General features: G+C 47.0%; 1 protein-coding gene across 7 annotated transcripts in view; it reads left to right on the forward strand.

Moving 5' to 3' along the window:
- Positions 1 to 25,066, forward strand: part of NRP2 (neuropilin 2) — an 89,318-nt gene that overhangs the window by 6,244 nt on the left and 58,008 nt on the right. For all 7 annotated transcript variants that reach the window (XM_068196109.1, XM_068196112.1, XM_068196110.1 and 4 more), the window contains exons 2-3: positions 5,872 to 6,049; positions 22,521 to 22,702. In XM_068196109.1, coding sequence (XP_068052210.1) covers positions 5,872 to 6,049; positions 22,521 to 22,702 — 360 coding nt within the window. The remainder of the gene's footprint in view (positions 1 to 5,871; positions 6,050 to 22,520; positions 22,703 to 25,066) is intronic.

Here is a 25,066-nt window from a genome sequence, read left to right on the forward strand (position 1 = left end):
CATTTTTCATAGTGAAGCTTGAGTAGGTCTCTATTTCAAGGTTTCTACTTAATTCTTTTGTGGATTAACATGGGGGAAAAAAATGTTCAGTTATCAGAAGTCTCCAAATCTTCTCTCTCTTCCTTCCTCCAACATTCCTTCTTATTTAAAAATAATTTGAAATTATATCTTTTTTTGCAAAGGCTCAGAGCTAAAATCTTGCATTTGCTGAGCTTTTTAGTGTTCCCTTTTCACTGCTGTCCAGTGCTATAAAATGAATATATTGCATCCCTTCCCAGTTGCCTTAGGAAGCAATCAAATGGCTGCATTCCTCAACTGATGGATTGGCGCGTTCCTTTCTTGCTTAAGCCCAGACAGTGTTTTATGAGCTTGTCTCATGACAGGCTTGAGACACTTTGAATTGAACAAAATCCTAGTTCAAATCACAAAAGCAGTCTAAATTCTACTTCACTGTGTCTCTACTTTAAAGTGAATTTTTACTTAAACTGGTAAAATTCCTCAATTAAATGTTCAGGAGACTCTCCCTGATTGTGTGAAATCTCAAGATGTGGATGTGGGTAGTGCTCCGGAATGAAATGTGCATGTAAGAGCCTTGTGTTGTTTGGGTGTGTTTGTCCATTAATTTGCTCAGGAAGCCTTTGAAGCTTTATCTTGCAATCCAAAGCAAACACACTTCTGCTAAAATGATCTATGCTACTGGGGATAAAACATCTAATCTTATTAGCTTCCTCTGCACTATGTCTCTCTCCTTGGCCAATGGTTAAACTGTATGATTTAAGTCTGAGAGTTCATATTTTGTGTCCGTGCCTCCTGTGAAAGTTGTGCTCTGTGGTTTGGGGTGAGATCCCCTGCCACGTTAGCTGTGCCCAGCCAGGCTCAGAGCTCGGGAAATGAGGCAGGATGAGCGTTAATGGTAATGAATACTTGGCAGAAGAGATCTGTTTGTCTCCCCCATACCAAGGTTTGGCAAAGTGCTTGGACACGCATGGACCTTGAAAAACTCTAATCTTTGAAGAGCTGTGTGACAAACAGAACTGAAACATGGGTTTCCTGCACAAGGGCTCGAGCCAAGTTCAGCAGCTCTGAGAGAAGTGGGTCATGTGTGCCAGCACCTGTATTTTGCTGTGTCGTCAGAGGGTTGACAGGTCAAACCTCCTCTGCCCAGTGCTGAATCCCGGGACAGTGCTGAATCAGTGCTGACTCCTGGGACATGGAAATCTTCTGCAGTGGTTGAACGAGAGTGTGGAGTTGGGCTGGAGGGCCACATGCCAGAAGAGAAATGGCAAGGCTAGGCAGTGCATCTGCCTGCTGTGGAATGCCCACATCTCTCTCCCTTGTTCCTTTGCTGTCCTCAAAGGCTGCTCTTTTCAAGCAGCACAGACCGTGATGCTGCTGCTGCATGTAAGGCATCCAGAACACCCTAATTTTTGTGTGCAGCCCTGAAAGATATCCCAAAAGTAAACTGAGCTCAGTAGATCAAAACACGTGGTAGTTTTGTGCTGGACACTACAAGCTCTGAGAGGCTGTAGTATGTATGTTTGTTGTGAAATGGGCCTCTCTGGTGATGATTATTTTTGTTACAGGCAGAGTTGGCTTTAGTTTCTGTGTGGAAGGTCCAACAATAACAGTTAGCCCTGCTCTCCTGGGGTGAGGGAAATCCAGAGGGGTTTAATCGGCAGGAAATTCAAGTAGGAGAATGCCCTGCTCCCAGCCTAAGGTTTCAGCATGTGCCTGATGAGCTGCAAAGCTGAAAAACCCCCAAGTATAGGTGAAGGTTCCTGGGGCCTGGCTGTTATTTCTGGGTCCTCTGAGCGATGATTGCTTGTTGTGGCCTGGGGGAGGCAGGAGGAGACTTCATCAGGCTGGGTGTCTCCAGCAGGCCAGGGCACACACGAAGAGGTGTCTGCCTTGTAAAGGGTGAGGAGCTCAGCTGCTGATACCCATCTCCATAGGAGACTTTGGAGTTGTGCACTGTACAATGCAGCATTTGCAGGATTTTGCACCTCATGACTGTCTCCAGGTCTTCTTTTCCCATCCCTGTGGCTTGGTTGCCATCCTCTGGTATAGTTCCCCTGTTGGGGTGGTCCTGCATGGAGATTGCAGGGATAATTTGTGTTATGGTGAACTTTAATGAAAAGAGAAGTCTGCAGATTTCCCAACCTGACCATAGACTACTTCAACACTGCCAAGGAGTATTGACCTCTCTAGCCTCCCTTGAGGAGCCCTGCTGCTCTCCTGTGGCCTTGTTGTTGGCAGAGCACTCCACTGATCCCTCTAGCATGTGGACTGGCAGGGGCCCCAGCAGTTTGCTTTCAATGCCTGCATTTTGCTTACTGAGCAACGGGATGTCCCATGCACCTGGCAGACTTGGCTTGTACTTCAGAATTTAATTTTAATTTTATTAAGTGAATTCAGGGCTGGCAAAAGCTGCTGAAGCCCATTAGCTATGGAACACGTCTTGCTTCCAACGCATACTGACTGAGCAGTAGCCATACCACGAACCTTTTTTTTTTTTTTTCCTTTGCATGGATGCAATGCATCAGTTTATAAGAATTCATTTACACAGAAGTTTGAGCCCCTACTGTATACAAAGCAGGCCATATTTTATACAGAAGGACAGTGGTTGGCATAACTGCTGAGTCAAACCCTACGCCCAGCAGTGGGCATGGTGACAGATTTTTTTGTTCTCATTGCAGGTGTTCACCTGCTAGATACCTGTGAGTCAAAATAAAAAAAGTCCAACAGAACAATTACATAGGTATTGAAGTAATTTTGCCTCTTCAGATAACTCTAAGAAGTCTTGAGTTCCTGGTATGCTATTGCCCACCATGTGGGCAAGACAGTGCTGTACTGCCTTGAAGTAGCCCCCTTCATTTTTGTGGACTTCATGGGTAGGAATGAATGAGAGGATAAAATGTTTATCTGAGAGACACAGATAAGCTTTCCTGCAGGTGGGAGACTTTCACTGCTCCAGGAAGATGGTGACATTTTCCTGGTGATATCTGAACACCTGAGGGATGTGGCTGGTGCTCATGTTTACTTGGTAGGTTCACCTGATTGTGCTGTTTTGCTGGAGAGGTCTCAGCTGCAGGGAGCTGGGCTCCAGCCCCTCTCACTCAGGCTGTCCTCACTGGCACCAACAGACTAATTTGGGTACCAAGCTGACTTGAAATTAGGATCAAGACTAGGATTTTCTTTAGCTCAGTCCCACTGAACTGCAATGGCCTTGCAGGGCAAAGGAGAAGTTTCAAGGTCAGGGTAGAACTGTGTTTCTGCTCCTGAGTTCATTTGTTGGGGAAGAGCTGACATCCCTGTTCACATGACAGTTCCCCTCCAACTGGTTGAGTTGCAAGGGCTCACAGGGTGTTCACGGTATCCGGCATGAGTAAGGGGCTAGCAGCTTCTGAGTGGTGGGTGATGTTGGTGGTATCAGCCTAGCGGGTAGCATGTGTGTGAAAGCTGGAGAGACGGGGAGGGAATCATGAGGTGTGGAAGGATTGACTGTATTTTCATTGTTTCTAGACTTTGCCCTTTCCAAGAAAAATAATCTGCAGCTTGAATATTTTTCTTTGCTGGAGGGGGTGGACATGTGTGCAAACGAGGTGTGAATTTTTATGAGAAGGTGTGAAAGTGCGTACATGAGTGAAGTGTGAATTACACGTCTATTTGTACATTGATGTCAACAAGTCCATGAATTTCTTCTTTCCACGTGAATGTCTTTTTCTCTCCCTCCCTCCAAACCCACATAAACACATGTGTGGGCAAATATGCCTTCCTGAGAGAAGATATTTGTGCAAGAATGTAGGTTTGTAAATGTTTGTGTGTTGAGCAATCTCTCCTGTGGAACAAAACCAGATGTTTTTTGGTGTTCTCAGCTCTTCATGGCAGTGCTGCATTTTTTCCCCTCGTATTTTTCAGGATACTTACAGGATTATTTTAAGAAAAAGGGAAGGCTGCAGATCTGCCTTTGGGTGTGTGCGAAGAAAGTTATTTTGAAGAATGAATGTGTTAGAGGGCATGAAAAACATGGGGGAAACTGAGAGTTTTTCCACAGCAAAGGAAGCCTCGCTGGCCCATGAAGGGCACTCCTGTTGCCCTTGTTTTTGCACAGGACACGTGCATTTTGTGCAGGCAGCAGGTTGTTTATTCCAAGTGCTTTTTTTCCAGGAAGCATTACTGCTGAGGGCTCCTGCCTGACTCCTGCTGCTCGTCTTGGCTCTGGCAAGAGGGCAGTTTGAACACAGGCTGGGATGTCCCTACCGAGAGCTGGTGGACTTGTGACAGCCTGGCAGGGGACACCCCTAGGACCTGGCAAACCCTATGGCAGAGGAACAGAGCCAGACCCACAGCAAGGGGTTGAGGCCACACAATCTGCACTGCTTTGCTTCTCCTGGGTGGTCCTGGGGCTTTACAGTGGAGGAAGAGGAACATCCCTCAGGTCCAAGGCAGTGGAGAACACCATGAAACACACCCTTTGCTCAGGGAGCTGCTGGGATGTGTGGTTACCTTCCTATATCAAGGGTGATGCTTCTCTGTGCCTTGGCTCCCTTGGGGGTGTGGGTTGTGCTGCAGCCTCCATCTCAGGGCGTGCAAATGTGGGCCTTGGGAAAACCCACTTGCATCCTCCTGCATGTCCCGGGTCTGATGGTGGGAACATCCCATTAAGGTTTTCATCCCACATTGTACCCTACTGCTTATTGTCAGGGAGAACTTTCCACAATGTGGGACCAGGGTAACCCCGTCTGCCTGCCAGCCTGCCCTATGGAGGGACTTAGGGTTTTGTTGGGTTTTGTCCATTTTGGTGGGTTTTGTGTGTTTTGCTGGGTATGAAGAGGCAATACTGTCTTCTGGGGGGGGCAGCTGTTGCAGCCTCTGGGCCTGGATGCTGATACAAGGGGGGTGGCAGGGGAGTAGGGAAAGCAGGACACACAATGGGGGCCCCATGGAGAAAGGGACTTTGGGATTTGTAGTGCATTATCAAGCGACCCCATGATGCAGATTTTCCTCCCAGCAAGTAATGTAATAATAAATTTGATTTGCAGCATTCATGAGATTAAATGTTTTTTTGATTATAAAATCACCCTCTAGGGCCTGTTCTAGCCCAAAGCTGAGAGAGCTTCCTCTGCTTACCACGCAGCCATTGCCAGCCATTTGTGGGCTAGTCCCACAAAACCACTGCTGCTGATTATCTGTGTCTGCAGCTCCAGTGGATGGGTTAGCTTGCAAGTCGGCTGAGACGTGTTTGCTGGGGCAGGCGGGTTGGGGAGGGAGAGCACAGCAAATGGAGAGGGGTCTTCATGGAGTTGCAGGCTGGGGCCAGGAAGGACAGGAACTGTCCTCCGCTCTGCTACACAGTGTGGGGGGGTCTGGGCTCACCAGCATCCCTGACATGCCTCAGTTTCCTTCTCTGGAAACAACACAGCTTTCTGCCCTCCTGCAGCTGGATTGAATTTGTAGTGTCTAAATTCTGGTGTCTCCTGAGGCAGCTGTGGGAGACTGACACAGAGCAGCTTGCAAAGGAGGCAAAAGAAGGGATAAAATGAGGCAGCTACAGATGATCTGATATCAATCTGTCTCTTACTTTATGGCTCTGTAATTGCCTTGGCAAGAGCATTCATTTCTCTTTTCTGGTCTGTGTGAAATGTGGTATGTAAGTGTGGCAGGAGATGGAGGGGAAGGAGTATATTTGTTCTGCAGAATAATTCTCCTTGCCCAGAGATTAATATCAATATTAGAGTACCAAAGGGATGTCAATGGCCTGGAGAATGGTCTTTATCAGACCACTCCTATCAGTGGCCCAGGGAGACCTGCTGTGCACACCTGCTGCCCAGAATGTCTTTCAACGCCTTGTTCCCTTCTGTGTCTCTGCAGCTCAGCCATGCGGGGGTCGCCTGAACTCCAAGGACGCTGGGTACATCACCTCTCCAGGGTACCCCAATGACTATCCCTCCCACCAGAACTGTGAATGGGTCATCTACACCCCTGAATCCAACCAGAAGATCATCCTCAACTTCAACCCTCACTTCGAAATCGAAAAACATGACTGCAAGTAAGAGCCTTCCTCCTGCTCTCTAGTACATAGTTACCTCCTCTTCCTGCTTTTGCCCAGTGGTATGGGTCTTTACTTCCTTCCACTTGAAATCAAGCAACACCCTGAGTCCCCACAGTGCTGCATCTCCTTACCTTTCCAGAGCAAGGGCTGCCTGTGAGGTTGTAAGAGGCTGCTTTGGACATGTAGGATGAGCCTACTCTGCAATGAACCTGTAGTTCTTAACTTGGACTGATACCACCTGAAAGCAAGATCCAGCCAGTTAAATGGTTAAAAGGTCACTGTTTTTTCTGTGTGGAAGTAGCCTCACTCTTCTTTTAAACCATGCTGGGAGAGCAGAGCAATTTCCTGGTGTGTAACTAGGCAGAGGTATGGCAGAGTGCCCTGTGGCTGGAGACACAGATTTGGGCCATGTGAAGCTGGAGGCATGGTGGTCTGAGCTGTTTGGGCTGGATCTGACTTCCCATAGTGCTTTTTCTGCTATGTTTGGTAAACTGGGGAGATGGGGTTTTTTTGCCTTTTATTCCCTTCTTCTAAGAAAGGACCCAGAAACTAGATGTCTGGGAAAAACAATTAACAACTAGTAAAGAATAATTAAAGGCATCAAAGGGCGCCATAAAAGGCTGAGTTAATAACATGGTCTCAGCGAAACCTGAGGGTTTCATCTGGAATCCACGCAGCTACAGGGATGCCTGAGTGTGAAGGAGCTTGGGGTCTCCTAAAACAGGCCTGACATAACAGTCCTGCTTGATAGACTGGTCCTGTTGATTAAAAGGGGGTTGCATATGGAGAGGGAAATTCTGTTTGTAAAAAAGGACAAAGGAACAGGGGAAGCATTTATGGGGCTGCAGAATCAGTCCTGCGGAGAACAAAGAATTCAGCATGGGTTTGATGATGTACTGAAGGTTATGAAGTGCAGAGCTGGATCCTCAGCTATCATAAATCAGCATAGCTCCTCTAACTCTAATGAAGGTGTGCTGATTGATGTCATTGGGGATCTTGTCACCCCCTACAGATAAAGTCTGGGCTAATAAGGCTTTGAACACCATGAACTCTCCCTGAAGTCACGGTGTGTGCAAGGTGTGTAGCGCTTTGCAGGATCAGGCCTGTGTATAAAGAAGGGAGAAGGTACAGAAAAGCTTAAAGTGGGCATGAATGAACATACCAAGGCCTTGCAGTGGATGTGAGAATGATAGTTGCTATCAGATTTTATTGCTGCTTGCATAAAATGCTGAACGGCACAGCCTCCTCATAGCTAATGCAGTTGCCCCAAATTCACAGTAATAAAGCTGTATAGGCCCACATTTGCAGTCTGAAGAGTATGCCGTATGTACTGGCCAGGACAGTGTTGTGTGCAGGGCAGGGATCAAACTGGGCAGGAAGGACCCCATCTTCTGCCTCTTCAAAGTCTCAGGCAAGCAAAAACGGGTTGGTCAGAGAGCTGGAAATCCCCATGGGCACCACGCTTTTCCTCCACCTGTAGGAAGGTGCCAGTTTTAGCTCTGAGCATCTTGTGCAACTTTTGCCATTTTTGCTGCCAGTGAGACAGTATTGTCTGGTCCCAAGCTGCAGGTGGTGTGTTCAGCAGGACTGCTTGAACTCTGGGGGTGTTGGTTATCCCTTTGCTGCTTTTTGCTTTACTGTGGCAATCTTCTGAGTGGCTGCTGTGTGGTCTCACCCTTTCCCTTTTTGCATATATGTGCACAAGGGAGCTTTTCTTAAAGAGACATACGATTTATCCACTTGCACTTGAGCTTCTGCTGGCCACAGCTGTGAGCTGAGAGCCAAGCTAACTTAGGATGCCTGCTCTCTCAAGCCAGCACTGAATAGGAGTGGGTTTGAAAGAGCTTCATGGACAGTGCTTGATAGGAAGCATAACAGAACAACGAAAACAGCGCATGATAAACATGGCCTAAAAGAAATGGATAGGAGTGAGATTATTTTAAGTGACTGACCAGGAGGAGGCAAATATGCACATTGTGTAAAACTTGGGCATTAATACATTAAATTACATTACATTACATTAATAAAAGGTCACCATTTAGTGATAAATCTCATCTGAGTGTCAGGGGTTTTTTATGAAGAAGCAAAGACCTCATTGCAGCTGCAGGTGTGAACCTTAACAAGAGCAGGAGATCAGCATCAAAGACAAAGTCTCAGGGCAGAGCCCTCCTTTTGACATCTCATTATTAATATAGAGCACATTTACATCAAAGGGACAGGCAGATGGACTCCATGGACACACTCGCTCTCTGGGCAGACAAGGTCCCCTGCTCTGGTGTTGCTACCTGACAGCTATTGGAGCAACAACGGGGCTAGTCTGTGCTTCCAGCTGCCAGAGGTAAACACCATAACCCCTTCCTCTGTTGCTTCTTCTTTCAACATTTCATTTTACCTTATTAGGCTAAAGTTTCTCCCTCATAAAGCATAACATTTACATTCCTAAAACCCATTTGAAAGCCTACAAAAATGTCTCCAAATGTCTTTTTAGTTTTACTGTGTCCCTTCTGGCCTTCCTTGTATCTGCTTTGCATTTCCCTTTGGGACAGGAGGCATTTCCTCCTGTGTTTTGTACTGTGCCTGACACCCTGGGGACCTCTGAGGAAAGGTCAGTGATTTCCCCTCGGCCAGCAGCTGGCTGGAAGGGGCCTGTGAATGTGGTGCTGCCTAGATGCCAGAGCGAGAGCTGGCTGCAGAGAGCAGCTTTGGCAGCCTGGAGGGTGGAAGCATCAGCCAGGGATAGATGCCCAAGGTGGCAGACAGAGGTGGCTGCTCAGTGCTGCTTGTTGCTGTTGTTTTCTGGAGGCACATCTGGGGTTTTATTTTTCAGCTGTGTCCAGCTGCATTAAGTAACTGCACTCTATCACCACCATCATGAAAGGAGTAATTTGGTGTAATTGAAGCCCCAGAACATCTGAGTGCTGTATCTGTGCTCTGAGGAAGTCTCTTGCTTTGGGAGCACACTAGGTTAAGAAAATTGGTGTCCTCCTGCTGTTGTGGCTGTTGTGCACCAGCAGAGATTCCCGTGGCAGGGAGGGTGGGCATGCTGTGACAGGGAGTACAGGCCTGGGCCATTGTTTGTGCTGTCCTGCAGCTGTGGGGCCACAGCAGTAATGACAGAGCCAAAAGGGAAGTTTGATGCTCTGATAAAGGTCTGCCGAGCTATTCAGAAATGATCATCCTAGTGCCTGGCTGTTTGTTCCCTTCTGTGCTGCGAGTGCAGCTGTAGCTCAGGTACTGCACCCCACATTGGTATCTGTTCAACGAACAGGGAAGTGGCATCCAGAGGAAAAGAGCAGGCTGCTGCTGTGGTGAAATGTTTCCACTTCTGTGTAGTATGGGGGTTGCTGGGCAGTCTTGTGCATGCTGGGGTTTTTTTGGGATCCCAGGAGTTAAACATTTGCAATAGGTGGGCAACAGGGACAGCTATATCCCAGCTTTTGCAGTCAAGTAGCTAAGCTGTCCACTCCCTCTTAATTGCCATTTTGCTGTACTGTCTGCTCTGCTTGCTTGGAAAATCCAAGTTCAAAACCTCAGCTATGCATGAGTCACTGTGTTTATGACCAACCACCTTTTCTGTTTGTGCCACCCTCCTGCTGCTGGTCTTCTCCTTGAACCACTAAAAGCTCCCTCCTGCGTTTGGCTGCTGACTCTGCCACCCCCAGCCACACTCAGCTGACCCTACCAGAGAGTGAGGCTGGGCCATGCACACGCAGCAGAGGCACACTCCCTCCAGTCTGCAGTGATGTGCTCGTGCTTCCTCTGCCAGCAGAAGACCTTCCAGCTGAGTCATAACATCTGCTCCAGAGGAACAGTGTTTTTAAAAAAGTCAGACCATGGCCAGTGGATTTTTCTGTAGCCATTTCCAACACATGCTGCAACTGGGTTGCCGTCGGTGGGATCCCTGCCTGGGAAGGAGTTAGGGGACCGCTGCCGTGGCTCGCAGCCCCCTCTGGTGGCACATGCCAAACGCTGGCGAAAATTTCTGGAGACGGGGCCGGGGACTCCCAAAATAGGCTGGAGGTAGCAAACTGGAAATTGAGCTGCAGTCAGACTCTTCCTATTGACTTTGAGTCCCACTGTCGAGCCCAGAAGGTTTCAAGAAACAGGAACTGGGTCCACTATCACGAGGAAATTTATGCAGCGGTCACTGTGACCTCATAAGTGCCCTAATGGTGCCAAGAGAGTTGAATCATCCTGATGTGTGCTGGATACAGGGCAGGCATGGCAGGAGGAGACACGTCTGCTCCCAGCTTGAAGGCCAGCGTGAACCAAGATTTGACCAGGCAGACAGCAGGCTCCTAGCGCCCATCTCACAGAGCACTGCTGGCCAAGGGACACTGGCAGCAGCGTGCCACAGCACAAAGGGTGAGTCATGCAGTTTGGACAGCCAGTGAAGGCCTCTTATGGCAGCATGGCCATCTCCTGAGCGTCCAAAAAGCTGGGCACTGGAACCAACCAGCTCTGCATTCTTCCTAGAGAGCCACAGAGACACTGGCTCAAATTCCTTTGAGCTGAGGTGGCAGGCAGAGCTGCATCCAGACCCAGTACCCACAGCCAGGCAGGCAGCTGGGGGCTGCAGCATTCAGCCTGCCTCTCTTGCCATCTCCTTCAAACAAGAGCATAATATTGCCACAAGCCTATCCTTCCATCGGTGAAGGTTAAGAGTAGACAAGGCAGCAATCATGGACAGCTAATTAGTAAATGCTTTGAAAAGTATACATAAGTAGCTTATTAGCAAACATTTTAGAAACAATTGCAGTTCATCCCGTGATTGGCAAAATGCTTAGAAAAGAGAAATACATTTGGAGCACTAGAGAATGCCAGGGGTTGGAGGGGTTCTTTGCTAGGATGCAAGGGGAAGTGACTGCATCTCCTGAAGTAGTGGGGGAGTAGATCTTTAACTTTGCAGTGAGGGGAAGTCAAAGATTAGATGTAAAGGAAGGCATTTGCTTGCTCATACATTTGTGGCATGGGTAGCCAGAAGCAACATTTCTAATGTACAGGAAATTATTCAGTCTGGGTAACATGACACTGCAGCTCAACTTGTCTTCAAATGAGCTTCTACTGTTTAACTCCATCCAGCATCCGCTGTATGGTTCATAATTCCCATCAAGCCTGGGTCATTTTCCAAAATGGAACATCAGTGAATGGGTTAGCTGTGAGGGCGAGACCAGCCACATGAGTTAACAGCTCAAGGCTGTTCACATCCCTCTTCTCTGCTTCCCATCTCTGCTTGCTCTGTGGCTGTGCTTCTCTACGCCCCAGAGCCTTTTCCTGGAGGGACAGGCCCAGTCCAGGCTCTGCAGAAGATGGTGGCCCCAAATACTCTCTCATGGGGTCTCCTATGACCTGCCAGCTCACTAACATCCGGTACATAGGAGTCAAATCTCGTTTTGCACCTTGCTTCCTGTTGGCATGATGACAAATTGAGGGCCAGCTGGTGACACTGGGAACAATAGGATTAGAGACAGAGACGTCTCCCCCTCCTTCCTGCTGTTGAGGAGGAACTGGTAGTTGTAGTGGCGTACTTGCTTCTTAGTCAGCCTCTCTGTCCAGCGAGGGAAGGAATAGGACCTCACAGCATCTTGAGAGGGAGAAAGCACAGAGCTGGCTGTGGTGACTCCTGATGAAGTGGGTTCAGAATTCAGCTAAAAGTGTCAGAAACATGTGCCTTTTTTTGAGCAAGCACTATAAGCTACACTCCAGCCCTAAATATTTTGCATCTTTGCAGACCCTGCTCAGCGCAGAGGCCATGGGATAGGAGTAGAGCAATCCCACTGGAATGCCTGATATCCACAGTGTTGAGGTGCTCCTGCTTTCTCAGCAGAGCCTGAGGCCCTTGACTATCTTTGCAACAGTGCTCCAGCCCACGATGTGATACCAGGTGACACCCTTCACAGAGGCTCATCCCAAACAGGTCTCAGGAGCCTAAATAAATGTCTGTGGGACTGTGAGTCTTGGTCACTTTTTTTTTTGTGTTGTACAGAGGGCTTAGCAATGCTGTTGTACATCATGGTTTTGTTGTCTGGATGCAGGAGTTTGAAGGTTTAGTGAATGCAAGGGGAGTACTAGACTGATATTAAAATGTTATCCGTTTTTTGTTAAGGACTAGATGCAAAGCCCAGTAAAAGAAATGTGAAATTTTACTTTGATTTACATAGGAGCTAGTTTAGCCTTTTAATGAGCAACTGTTTGACTTCGCTACTTGCAGCCTTTTTAATGGATATAATCCCTATTGTCAGGCTGTAACAGGGGACTGGCAGACTCCCCAGCAAATACCAGTTCTGGGAGTTGTAAGATTTGGGTTCTTCCCCTTCCCTGCTTTTTATTGTTCCTGCCTTGGTGAATCACTTAAAATTCCCTGTGTTATAAAGAAAATAAGATCTCGGCGTCTGCAGGCATAAAACCCAGTCTAGATAGCAACAGTGCAAAGCACGTTCCCTTCCAAAGGCTGCTGAGCAGTAGCATCACACAGGAGTAGGTCAGAGTGCAGCAGAAGACGACCAGTTTATTCTCAGTCTTTTCTGGCTGGGTGTGAATTCTGCAATTAAATATGAATGCAAAATAAAAAGAACAGACTGTTAAGAGCAGACTGAAAAACAGAAGAAATTTGTGGTTGCTTTTGGCCAGAACTCAGCATAGAACATATTTGAAGGAACTGGGGGAGGTTAGGTTTTAGTCTGAGGCAAGTTCTCCGTTTCCTTTAAATCAAGCGGCTGCACACCACCATTGAATGGCATCATAATAATATGTTGCAAACCACAGTCTGGTGATCCTGGAATTCCTTATAAGTTAATAGCAGTCATGGTCCACTAATCACAGCTAGGATGTTTTAAGCAACTGTCTTTGATATATTAGTTCAAACACACCATAGAAAGCCTTCCTTATGCTGGCTTAGTAGTAGATCATTAGAAAGAGTGAATAACCTAGGGTTTTTCTGTTGGTTTCTTGCCCCACCCCGCTGCTAATCCCAAGAAATTCTTGAGATCTACATGCAGCCTTAGTGAGCAACCACAGTACAGTAGTATGGTGTGGTTTTAAAGTAACACTGGGTCAGACATGGAGATATAATTGTTTAGTGAATTCCTAGAAGCAGAGGCTGAAGTAGCGGGGTCCGACAGCAGAAATCCTCTGCCGAAGACTTCATTCTGTTACAAATGGCACAGAAACTAGCAGGGTGGCTGCTCGTGTTATGTGACTGCCCCCACCTTCTTGCAGCAGTACAGAAGACTCCGTGTGAGGAATCTTTTGAGGTGGAGTTCTGCATTCCTCAGACAGGCAGTACTCATCCACTGGTGATGGGAGAGCCTCTGTTCTCAGCCCCGTGCCTGCTGAGACCATGCTGCATGCAGGGTGTTTGCATGGGAAGTGCTCCACGTGTTAGAAACCTCCAGGGAAACTTCAGAGCTGGGGTTGTTGATGGATGTCCAACAGGGAGAAGTGCCCCCCCCCGCTCCTCCACCAGCAGCACGAGAGTTTGAGGCATGTGCTCAGCTTCCTTCCCCTTCTGCGAGTTGTTGGTATGAGGCTTCATTTACATTGTTATTTTGCAGTGAGAAGGAAGGTGTAATGACTCTCTCTTTGGTAATATCAATGTTTGGCTGTTAATCATGGGTGGGAACATGGTCTGGGATCTCCATCAGCAGAGGTGACTGACTCACCATTGACCTATGTTCACCGCATCTTGTTGAAGTTTTTTGACCCATTTGATTTCTTAGGTTTTCTTTTGTGAAAGTCCTCTGATTTTTGTGCCATTACGGAGAAAAACATCTCTCTGTCTTTAAATATGGCAGATGGGGATTTCTTCAGATGTCCAACAACTCAATTGAAGGAGACCTCAGGAGACCTCTCCCCTTCCCTGTCCCCCTTCTCAGCCTGTCTTTTCATCTGCAATCTGGAGATGCAAGGGCTATAGTAATAGAGTGTCAGAGGAAGTAATTGATTCATCACATGCCAAGAGAGGAGTCTGTTGCCTTCAGTGTCAATGGAGCTGAACCACAGCCTGGAAGGGTGAGGGAGGCTTGTAAACACTCCATGGCTGAGCTGGCAGGACAAAGCAGACACACTGCCACGGCTGAACGGGAGGGTGACACAAGGGTTGCTTGAAAGAAAATCTTTCTGAACAAAGCAGTGTCAGGGACCTTATTTGTGGAAGAAACAGGGACAGTCCCATCCCCCTGCTCCCAGAGCACATTAAGGAGAAAAGGTACCTACAAGCCTCATGCAGCATCCCATTCCCTTGCCTTGGTCTCCCTCTTCTATCTTGATGTGGCTGCCTCTCTGACCTGCTGTCCTAGGCTGGGCTGAGCTCACCTCAAGGGTACCAACTATCCCCTGCCAGCAGCTAATTCCTCCCACACCTCCAGACAGTCACTGCTGTCAAAGAGAACCATGCAGGAGGTCACTGCTGCTGCCAATGCACAGCAAGGTGTGGCATGTGCGTGGCACAGCACTTGCCCTCACTCAGGCATTGACTGTGCTCAGGCTTGGCACCGTTTGGTTCAGATGGCTATTGAGCTGCAATGCCCATATTGTGAGGAGAGAAGGGGGTAGGAGACGCTGTGCTATGCAGTAAGCAAGGAGGGATCGGGCAGGTTTGGTGCACTGTTTGCCCCAGAAACAGCTCTTAGTACAAGCTGGCACAGCCAAAGTGTGGGAATGCCCAAATAGTGGAGGCTGCAGGCCAGTCTTGGCAGCAAAGCTTTACTCACTTGTGCATCAGCTAAGGCAGGATCTAGGCTGTGAACAGGCTGTGTCTGAGAAAATGCAGGGTCAGAAAGTCATGCTATGGTGGGCCAGTCCCAGGGTGACCATCCATCATTAATGAGGGATGTAGACAGCCAGGAGGGTGAGGGTGGGCTGGTCAGGGCTCTGTTCTTATTACCTCCTTTGTGCAATTGGTGCTTAACGAGGTGTTTATTTCAGTTTTGTGCTGAAAAAAAGCCAGTGCAAATGAGTGATAGTGGAAAGCCCAGCTACCAAGCTCTGATCCCCATCTGATCCCAGTTTTTACTCTTTCTTTTTGCTTTTCACTGCATATTGTGTCTAAGACTGTGACTGATACTGCACCAGCAAATTGTGATGGGACACCACTCGCTCCTCTGGGAATAGAGTGGGCACAGCAGGCCATGTGAGTGCTCCCTAATCCTGAACAGAACCCTAGAACTTGGACAGCCTGACCTAAGCTCATCTCGATCTATTGCCTGGGCTGTCGGGCACTAGATCCCATCAGAAAAGGGAGATCTGTCCCCCCCACTGCAAAGAGATCAAAGTGAACATTTGCCCTTGCCTTCTGCCTGCTCTGCTGCTTTTCAGCAGTAAATATCCCTTTTGTTTGGTTGTTATCTTTTATTATATTTATTTTTTTCTTTCTGTTAGTGATCAAGTGCCTGTGAGTGGTGACAGTAAAATGACAAAGAAACCAAAGTCTAATTTTTTCCACAGATGGATTGTAGCAGAAGGAGAAAAGTGCAAATGCATTTTCTCAAGTGTCCTGCGTTTTGGGGTATGAAAGGGTTGTGAGCTGCTTCAGTTCCCATACAGCAGCAACAGAAGGCAGAGTGCCATGGAAAGGGGGCTTATTCTGAGCATGCTTTATATATTTTATTCCTGATTTCACCATGATTCTCCCCTCACCAATGAACACCAAAGACATCTTGCAACAAAAGACCCCTGTAGCTAAAAATAGGAGAGCGAGGAATTTATAGAGATGGTTTTGGAGACAGAAATAAAATTAAACAGCCCTGTGTAACTCCTGAACAACAGCCTGCAGAAAACCCCCGAAGTGCACATTAGCACATCTCTTTTCTTACATAAGGGTCGGTTTTGCAGACATGCCCCAGATGAGAGCACTTCTCCACTCCAACGCGCCTTTCCGCAGCGATCTGGCAACGCGGCTTGAGGGAGGCAGCCTGGGGATGAGCGGCAAAGCGCAGGGGAGCCTTTGCTCTCCTGTCTCAAGGGAGGGCAGCAGCATGCTAGCAGCTGAAATTCCCTCCTGAATCAGAACTTGCCTCAGGAGCACTTTGAAGTTAGGTTTTATTCCTCCCTCTGCACGAAGTATTTTGGCTACCTCTCCCCTAGCCCCCGCATAAGTTTCAGTAACTCATGAAAGCCTCTTCCTATCAACAGTGCTTATAAGGGGGTGAAAACAACAACCCAGAGAGTAAAAAATAGAGGCTCTTTATAGTTTCCAATTTTTGTCTTCAAGGCTTTTTGAAGTTGTTTTCCAATCTAATAGGATTATTTTCTCTCCTTCTCTGTTTTTCTTTTTCTCCCCCTTTTTCCTTTTCTTTTTTTTTTCTTTCCCTTTAACTGTATAACTGCATTTTTTTCATTTCTCAGAAATTCTGGTCAGATTTTTTGAGGAGATAAGGAAATAATCCAAAGCACAATAGAATGATTACAAACCCCCACAATACTGTGATTACCCAAGACATAATTGGATTCAACAAATTGAAAACAAACTTCTGAGAAATCCTAAGCAGTTTTGCCTGTGCCATTGCCCCCGACTCCCCCCACACCATCCTAGCTCTCTCCCTGCTGCCATTGGATTTTTGTCATTTTAGTCACTGAAATCCAGTGAAATCTCTTCAGATTCAGAGCAATTATAACCCATTTCTCTCTGCTGTTGCTAGAGTCAGTTATTTTCATAAGGGCAAACAAGGGCAAGCTCTGTGAGCATCTTTTGCCTCAGCATAGGCAAAAATGGCCCCAAAAGGTTCAGACTGAGATCAGATTCATCTCTGCATTGTTCAGACACCCAAAGCCCAGATCTAGTCAGTAAGAGTGATTTAAAGTACTTCTGTTGACAGTGCAGAAGAACAATTAATCCCATCCCAAGCTGGGTGTGAGAAAGCTGCTTCCACTGAGCATAGAGGACATTTAGTTGGCTAAACCTAGATGTGGTAGAGGCTTTTTAGTTCTGTGCACAAAGCCATATCAGAGCCTGTGTCTATGAGGACTGATTCTCTTCTCACACCAGGATAAATTAGGAGTGATTACCCTTAAAATTATGATTTACACATGTGTAAAACCAGTTCAAGTCAAAGGAGAATCCAATTCATCTGCTGTATTTATAATTAATTACTCTTATTAAGGGCTGGCAGCTAAGATCAAACTTCATTGCTCTTGTTTTATCAGACAACAGTGGTGCTTGCCTCTGCTATCATGGCTGTAAAAGAAAAATTATTTAAAAGTCCTCAGTAGCTTCTAGAATGATTTAACCTTTGAAGGGCAGAAAAGTTTTTTTTTGTCTTTCGCAATGTAACCACCCATGAAACAAGGATTTGGTTGGAAGGTGGCGTACAAAAGAGCATGAAGATGGGTTGTGACACAGAGAAATCTACTAAGCCAGCTAGTATGTAATGGACATTAATTCTAGCCACCTCTTGATTGTACAACAAGCACAGAGATGCTGGTTCACCATTTCTTAACTATCTCCATACTGCTGCTGCTATTTAATTTCTAAGAAACTGTCTGTTTTAGAGGATGTTCAAAAAACCTTGTGCTTTTTACAACAATTTCTGAGAAATAAACCTCCCACCACCTTTTCAAAGGGGGAACAATTGCATTTACTAGCTGCCATTGTGGCTAAGCGCAGGCCTTCCCCAGCTACCTGCAGAATTTTAACACCTGCTGAATTTCACTAGAATTGCAGTTTCTCTTCCTCTCCTCAGCAGATGCATTCAAGACACAGTGACATGGTTCAAGCAGATCAGAGGTCTTGAAGGCTCAAGTCAACCCTGGGCATTCCCAAATTTAGGGTTGTTGGCATGCAGTCTGTACCTGTTTGTCTCACTGTCTATCTAGGCCAGATTTCTCCAATATAATATAATCTCTCCAGTCAAGACTGGCTTCTATTCTTGGCTGTGCTGCAAACTTCCTGTGTGACCTTCGGGCAGACACTGCTCCTCTCTGCCTTCCTACCTCCCAGGGTCTCATGAGAATCCCATCATTACTGTTTGCCAGCTGCACTCTTGAGCCCCATGGAAACGCCTATAAATAATAGCTCCAAATTAAACATTGGGGAAGTTCAGGTTAGAGCCTTGCCTCTCTCTCCAGTCCTGGCAAGCACTGGAAATGGAGCTTTGCTGAGTGCAAGTCCTCACCTACTTCAAATCATAGCTCTAGAGAGAGACAGAGGAAGCTGCCAGCTAGGTCAGAGCTTGGCCAGTCCTCCTTAGGCTTTGAAGCAAGGCTTGCACAAGTTTATGTATTCAGAGGACTCGTGATATGGTTGTGAACATATGAATAATTTGTTATTCATGTTTCTCCCTGTCCTAAGCTAATGTCCCTGTAATGTCCTTGAAACATGTTTCGGGGGCGAAGGATTCAGCATCTCTTAGGACCCTGGGGTGAAGGTCAATGGGGTTGTTGATTATGTGTTCAGCAGTATGGGTCACTAAACTGTTTGTGTTGAGTGTCCCTCTGGAGAGGAGCACCCAGAGGAATGTCACAGGCTTTCTGGTGCTGCTCCCCAGATAGGTTGTACCATTTCTGGAGCTCAGCAGTGTCTGGGTGGGCAGCTGGGAGGCCTGTCCTGGCCCTAGGGGATCATGGAGCACAGCTCAGTGGTCAGGGAGCAGATTGCCTATTTTGCAGCAGAAAAGGACTGAAAAGCTGGAGGTCTTCTCATAATCGCTACAGCTGGGGCTTGTTTGCCTTTGTTGCACCTCATTTGGGAAGCCAGCAGCAAAGTGACTTGGGAAAAAGAGAAAGGAAGGCCTGGGAAGCAGAGGTTGAGTGGAGGAAAAAGCAAGCAACAAGCATGAATAATACAGGCTGTAGAAGTGCTTTATAATTATTTATGAAAGTTCTCTTAACATCAGTAAAGCACTTTCTACTAAAAAATATGTAATAAAAATGCAGCAATATTTGTAGGCACTGTACATTTTTCGTTTAATTCTGTTAAACAGCTTCAAGAAGACCATCTAAGCCTTGTATTTCCCTTCTTTCTCAGCCTCCATTGTCTGGGCAGTTAAAAGCACTTCAGCATTGCCTCCCAGCCTCAAAACTCCCTGGTGAAAAGCAGTTTGAGGTGGTTTCAAATCAATTCACTGGCATTCTCACTCAAGTGGCAGTTCAGAATATCTTGCCATTGTGCCATTGGAGGAGCAGCCAACTGTGGTCACCTTCCCTGCAAAAGAAGAGATGGTTAATCAATTCGTTATACTTGTGGGTTACAGAGGTTGCACCCTGCCCTCACGTGTTTATGCTTGGCTCACTGGAGCAATGCCTAGGTGTGGAGAAGTGGCCATGAAATGTACTTGGAGATGGCAGCTTTCCCAGTGGAGGTAATGCCAGAGAGGTCAGCCCACAAGAATGCTGGTGCATGTTGACTGAAACAACAGATTTGGTTATATGAGTGAAATGCAAATTGCTGGGCACTGTATGAGACAGTTTGAACACCATTGCAGCATAAAGGTGTCCCACCCAGCTGTGCCCTAGGCTATAGTTATCTGAAAATTAAATGGTTAGAGTAGAAAGCATGATTGGGTTTTCTTCCAATTTTTCTTCTTGTTTTTCACAAGGGAAGAAGAAAGTCTAGAAACCATACTTAAGCTTAACACGAGCAAAGATTTGGCCAAACTGGATTGTAACTTGTCCAGTGACGCAGAATGAGGAGAATGGGGTTTATCAGTTTGTTTGATGGAGGGCCAAGGCATGGACATGGCTAAAGCGCAGGGTTCCAAAAGAAACTGTGGTGGGGATTAGCTGGCATTCTTGCTGAAGTTTGGAAGTTTAACAGTTTTGATTGGCTGTCTTTGGTGTTTCATTTTGAAAGCCTAAAGCTTAATTGCTGTGATGGAGAGGAAGTAGGGGCTCCTGCTCATCTGGGCTGGTGCTATCTCCCAAGTGTAATACTTCCCCAATTCACACTCTGTTTATATGACCCAAATAAAAGGTTTTGCCTCATGCAGAGCAGAGGACTTGGGCCAAGGCTTTTTGACTAGGGAAGAAAACTCTTACACATTTCTATTAATTTTATATTTGGCAAAAAAATTATTTCCTGACCTTCTCTTAAAGGCTTTTTTCAGTTGTTTTTAACATTTGATATATTTAGGATTAGCTCCAGTGTGAGAAAGCGAAGTTAGATGCTTGAATGAAGCCAAATAGGGCTTAATTTAAGAAGGCAAATATTTCCTGATGATTTACTTACTAGATTCATTCTTTTAATTTTCCATTTGCAAATTGCCCATGAGCAGATTGCAATATTTCCTAATTGTATGTATTATTGGAAGTCTGTCACCCATTCAATAAGCAAAAATTTTTTGGTCCAGAACTTGCTTCTGAAACTCCAGGGCCCCTGCAGAACTGGGTGGCTTAAGGAGCCATGTGGACAGCACTAGGATATTTGTTGTGCTGGCCACAGCAGAAGCTGTGATCATTGCAGTCAAGCAGCTGAAGCCATGTACTGTGTTGGCAAGGTACAACCCCATGAGGGCACAAACAGATGTGATTCCCTGTGATGCAGCTAACCTCTGCCTGTGCATGCAAATGGCAGCTTTTACAGTCCACTCCATTAACTGTGTTTTGCCAACATTCATGTTTTAGCCAAATTAATTTTTTGCCACATATTCACGATTTCACTAGTAGCCGCTAGTTCTGCAGCACAGATGTGCACTTCAGTTGTGGAAGGGCTGCAAGCACGCTGAAAGCAAGTAGTTATTTAGAGAACAAAATGTCCCTGCTGTTTGCTCAGTACTACTTTAAACAAATAGACAAACAAGGAGGAAAAAATTCTATTTAGAAGAAGCCCTAACACTGCCTTCTATGTTCCTCCTCCCTGGAGAGATGGTAGGATGAAGCTACACATGATGGACATTAGTGGGGTCACGCAGGGTGCTCCTGACTTGGTGTCAGGGTAATAAGGGGTCACAAGGTGATAGGGGCTAGGCCAAGCTGAGGAGAGAGCAGGGGGAGCAGATCTTCATTTGCATTGCTGTGTGTCCACACACCAGCTAAGCCAAATGCTCTTCCTCTTCAAGTGCCACTTCTCAAGACCGCTTGGATTTCACCTTGGCCAAGCCAATTGACTCTGTAATGAAGTTAAAGGCTGGGCAATTGCAGCTAGTTGAGTGCTCAGTCCAGCGTAGACAGGATTTTATCTGCAGGCATTTTGCTTCTGGCTCTCAGCCTGATTTAATCCCAGAAAGGAGTGAAACCAAAGCTGTCTGGGCCATCTTTCTTTGTGGAGGAGCACACTAAGTCCCTGTAAGTTTGTTTTGAGGCTGTTGCTCACTGATATGTGCTTTGCAGAACGGGAATGAGTCACATGAGGATCATTCTGTATCCAGCAAGCTACTTCTCCTTTCAGCTCTCCATTCTCAAACAGAAGATCTTGTGACAAAGAAGAAAGGCAGATTCCTGGCAGCCTGGAGTTGCTTTTTTCCTTCCTGGCCCCTTAAGAAGAGCTGTAGTATGTTGTTCAAACAGGTTGATACAAAGCAAATAAACAGTCCTAGAGAGATGGTCAGTTTCTGTAAATAGCAGCCTGCTGGCCACAGAGGAGAGGGGCGGGAGAACGTGGGTGTTAGAAAGCGGCTGAAGAACAAGATGTACATGTAAAAGCTGTTGTTTCTTCACAGTACACAGAGCCTGATACTAACCCCCTTGCCTACTCATGGCTTAGAAAATATGATGGGATCTGTGGCAGTTTCACCTTCCAGCGAAGGTTTGCAACAAGCTTTTCACTAGGAGGCAATTCTAACCTTACGCATTCCTCCCCCGGACCAGTCACATACCCAGGCCAGTGGGCAGGTGGAACATCTTCAAGTAGGGTTTAGCAAAGGCAGGTTGCAGTTACAGGGTGTACAGGATCAGCAATAATGAGTGTGGGTACCCAGCTCTTACACAAAACTTCTCATCCACAAAAAATCTTCATTAGCACTTAATAGAAGAGGATTGATATTAATGTCCAAGTGCTAAGTGAGTGTACTTGCCATGCTTGCTAAAGGAGCAGTGTGGTATCAGTGCACAAAAGAGCTACCTGCTCACACAGATTGAACACTGACAGTCTCACTTGGCACGTACTAGGCCAAATCCCACATGGATACTGGAATAAAGTGAGCTCTGCCAAACAGCACAATGGCACTTTAGAAGAGAGCTCAGGGGAGGAGAGCAGCCCCAGGGAAGTTGTGTCTGAGCTTCTCCCATGCCAAAGGAGTTTTGTGGAAATGGAGGTAAAGCATGTCCTAAATTTTGCATGTTGGCTGTGAAGGTGAAACAGACGTATGTGCAACAAATTAATGATGTGAATGATAGCAGAGGAAAGGACCTAAACGTAGTCAGACAAAAGAGATAAAGTGTTCTGGGGTCTGTGGTGTGGTGTGCTGTGAATAAGAGAGTTCCAGGTACCTGTGTTCTGTGAAATATGCAGATACCAAGAGTGATTTTTGTTTGTGCCTGGCATCCTAAAGCATCTCCCTGACAGATGGTTTCCCTGCCATTTCACCTGCCTCCGCAGGTACGACTACATCGAGATCCGCGATGGGGACAGTGAAGCGGCAGACCTGCTGGGCAAGCACTGTGGGAACATTGCACCTCCTACCATCATCTCTTCTGGCCCCTCTCTCTATATCAAGTTCACCTCAGACTACGCACGGCAAGGTGCCGGCTTCTCTCTGCGCTATGAGATCTACAAGACAGGTGAGTGTCTGAGTCAGTGCCTGTCTCCCAGACCGTTTGACACAATTATCTTTGTCTGGAGATGCCTTTGACCACCTCTTCAATGTGATTTCTAGCATGTTTTCCAGAGGTAAAGGACTTTTTTTTTTTAAGTGAAGCAAGTCTGTGCATCACATTTCCAAGAAGGTAAAGATGTTAGTGGCACATGACAGTGCATTTTTGGATCACAGTGTGGCAATTAAAGCAGGGTTCCTCCTTAAATGCTCTCTTGTATTCGAGGACTAGAAACATATATCTTTACTCCCTGGCATGTGTGGAGCTTGTTAGGGCTAAAAGGGGATTGTCCCTCTGTTAGAAGTGCATGGAGCTCCCCCTCCTGTGGAGTCGTGATTCAGGGTTAATCAATGATGCTGTGTTTTCTCTCCACGGATGTGGGGTTTGTAGCTGGGGAGCACTAGTCTTCAAGTGATTGCTGTCAGCAATGCTGTCAAAGTCTGAGGCAGCACCCTTCCAGGCTGATATAAGAAGAACTGTCCATAATTCTATTTATTACTTAACTACTACTGAGGAAAGAAAAATCTGCTCAAAGCCCTTTTAATAGTGTTTCTGTCTAAATATTTGCCAGAATTTTGTGCCTGGGAATTAAGGCTTGAAAAAATAGCCTCTGCTCTGTGTGCATGTGAGAGAGGTGTGCCTGCATGCTGAGGGATCAAGAGAGTGTTTTGTGTGAGCACATGGGCACCTGCTCTGTGCCCGCATTCCTTTGGTGATGTGTTGGAAGATAACACACATGGCTTTCAGTCATTGCATCCAGCACCAAAAAAAAAATGTCTGTGCCATGGGAAGAACCAAAAAGGAGCACAATAGGGTTGCTTATCCAGCGTCTCTAAAGAAAAGATGGGGAGCACAGGCAGCAGTGCCCAGGGGCCCTGGGCCAGCTGTGCAGCAGGCAGAGGTACACAGACAGGCCACAACCTGGCTGTAGGTAGATGTGAATGTGGAGACTTTGCTGCAAGAGAATGAGACTCCCTAAATTCATTGTGAATCAGTGAGGACAGGACATGTGTGAAGGTTCAGATGGATGAGGAAAGTGCTGTTGCTGGTGGTTGCCTGGACTGCATAACTGGCCATTGAGCAGCTGAGCAGCCAGCTCACCACCACTGTTAGTTTATGGTTAGGATGCAGATTAGTCCTGAAAGTTTAGTGATTCAGCCAGATATTGGGGTTTCCTAAGGCCAGTTGCCATCAGTAAGGATGGCAAAGAATGCAGGTGGGAAGACCCACCTCAGCCCCCCTTGCCTCTCCCTCCCTGCTCACAACTCCTGTGAGCCCAGCAGGCTGTGCTGGGTTGTGCCTGACCTCACACTGCATCCATGCCCTGACTCAGGGCACGAGGCAATGTGGGGTGGTCCAGCTGGCTGAGGTGGCCTGGCCATGCTGTGGGAAGGGATGGCAGACAGGAACCCTGTCGGTCTGGTTGGGAGCCAGTAAGGGACCAAATCTATGAGGAAAGGAGAAGTTGTTACTGGGAGAGAGGGAGAGGAATCAAGAGCTGATCTGGAGGAGAGCTTGGATGTAGCCTACATTGGATGTGTAGGCTGTAGTTGAGTTTGTATCCCTCGATGAAAGTCCCTGAAGTACTGCCTTCAGGTCTGAAGTGGTGCTGGGGCTCCTTTTGTCTCTGCCACCCCTGCAGGCAGCCATCCTTTCCAGACAGAGCCACACTTTCTTACAGCCACAGCTCACAAAATCAAGCCCGGCAAGGCAGCTTCTGGCACAGGAGTGTGGATGAGCCCGTGACCCAGGAGCACTCCCAGCCCACATCTGCCTGGCCCCAGTCCCCGTCAGGGCTCCAGAGAGGGTGGTGGTGGCCAGTGCTGGCTGCAGGGCTACTGCAGGACAAGCAAACCCTGCCTTTTGTTGGCAGGCAGGCATGGGCCAAGTTTCCATCTGAGCTGTCAGGGTAGCCAGCAAGGGTGTCACCAGCTTTAAAGGTCATTAGATCGTTATTGTCCACATCAGTAAAAGCAACAGTGGCTGCAGATTCCTTTTGTCTTAAAGGTGACCTAAAAAGCCAACTCTTTTCAATGGAGCATTTATTTCCCCACCTTGTGCTAAATTTCCCTTATCACAGTGTGAGAGAGAAGCAATCTGCATACAAACAACCACATACCATTCTTTGAATCCCCTGATGGGTATCAGTCAGCAGTCTGTGGGCTGACAGGAGGCCTGCCCTGGCTGGTCCAGCTTCCCTGCTGCTCCCTTTGTGAGTCAGTTTCGAAGCGCCGGCCTGAGCTCTCCAGCGCTGGGCATCAAAGTCTCCTCTCAGGCTGGCCTGTGCTGCCGAAGTCAGCATGACTCCCGTGGATTATCTGCAGCTTCCTT

The sequence above is a fragment of the Anomalospiza imberbis genome, chromosome 7, assembly GCF_031753505.1.
Source record: "Anomalospiza imberbis isolate Cuckoo-Finch-1a 21T00152 chromosome 7, ASM3175350v1, whole genome shotgun sequence".
Classification (NCBI taxonomy): domain Eukaryota; kingdom Metazoa; phylum Chordata; class Aves; order Passeriformes; family Viduidae; genus Anomalospiza; species Anomalospiza imberbis.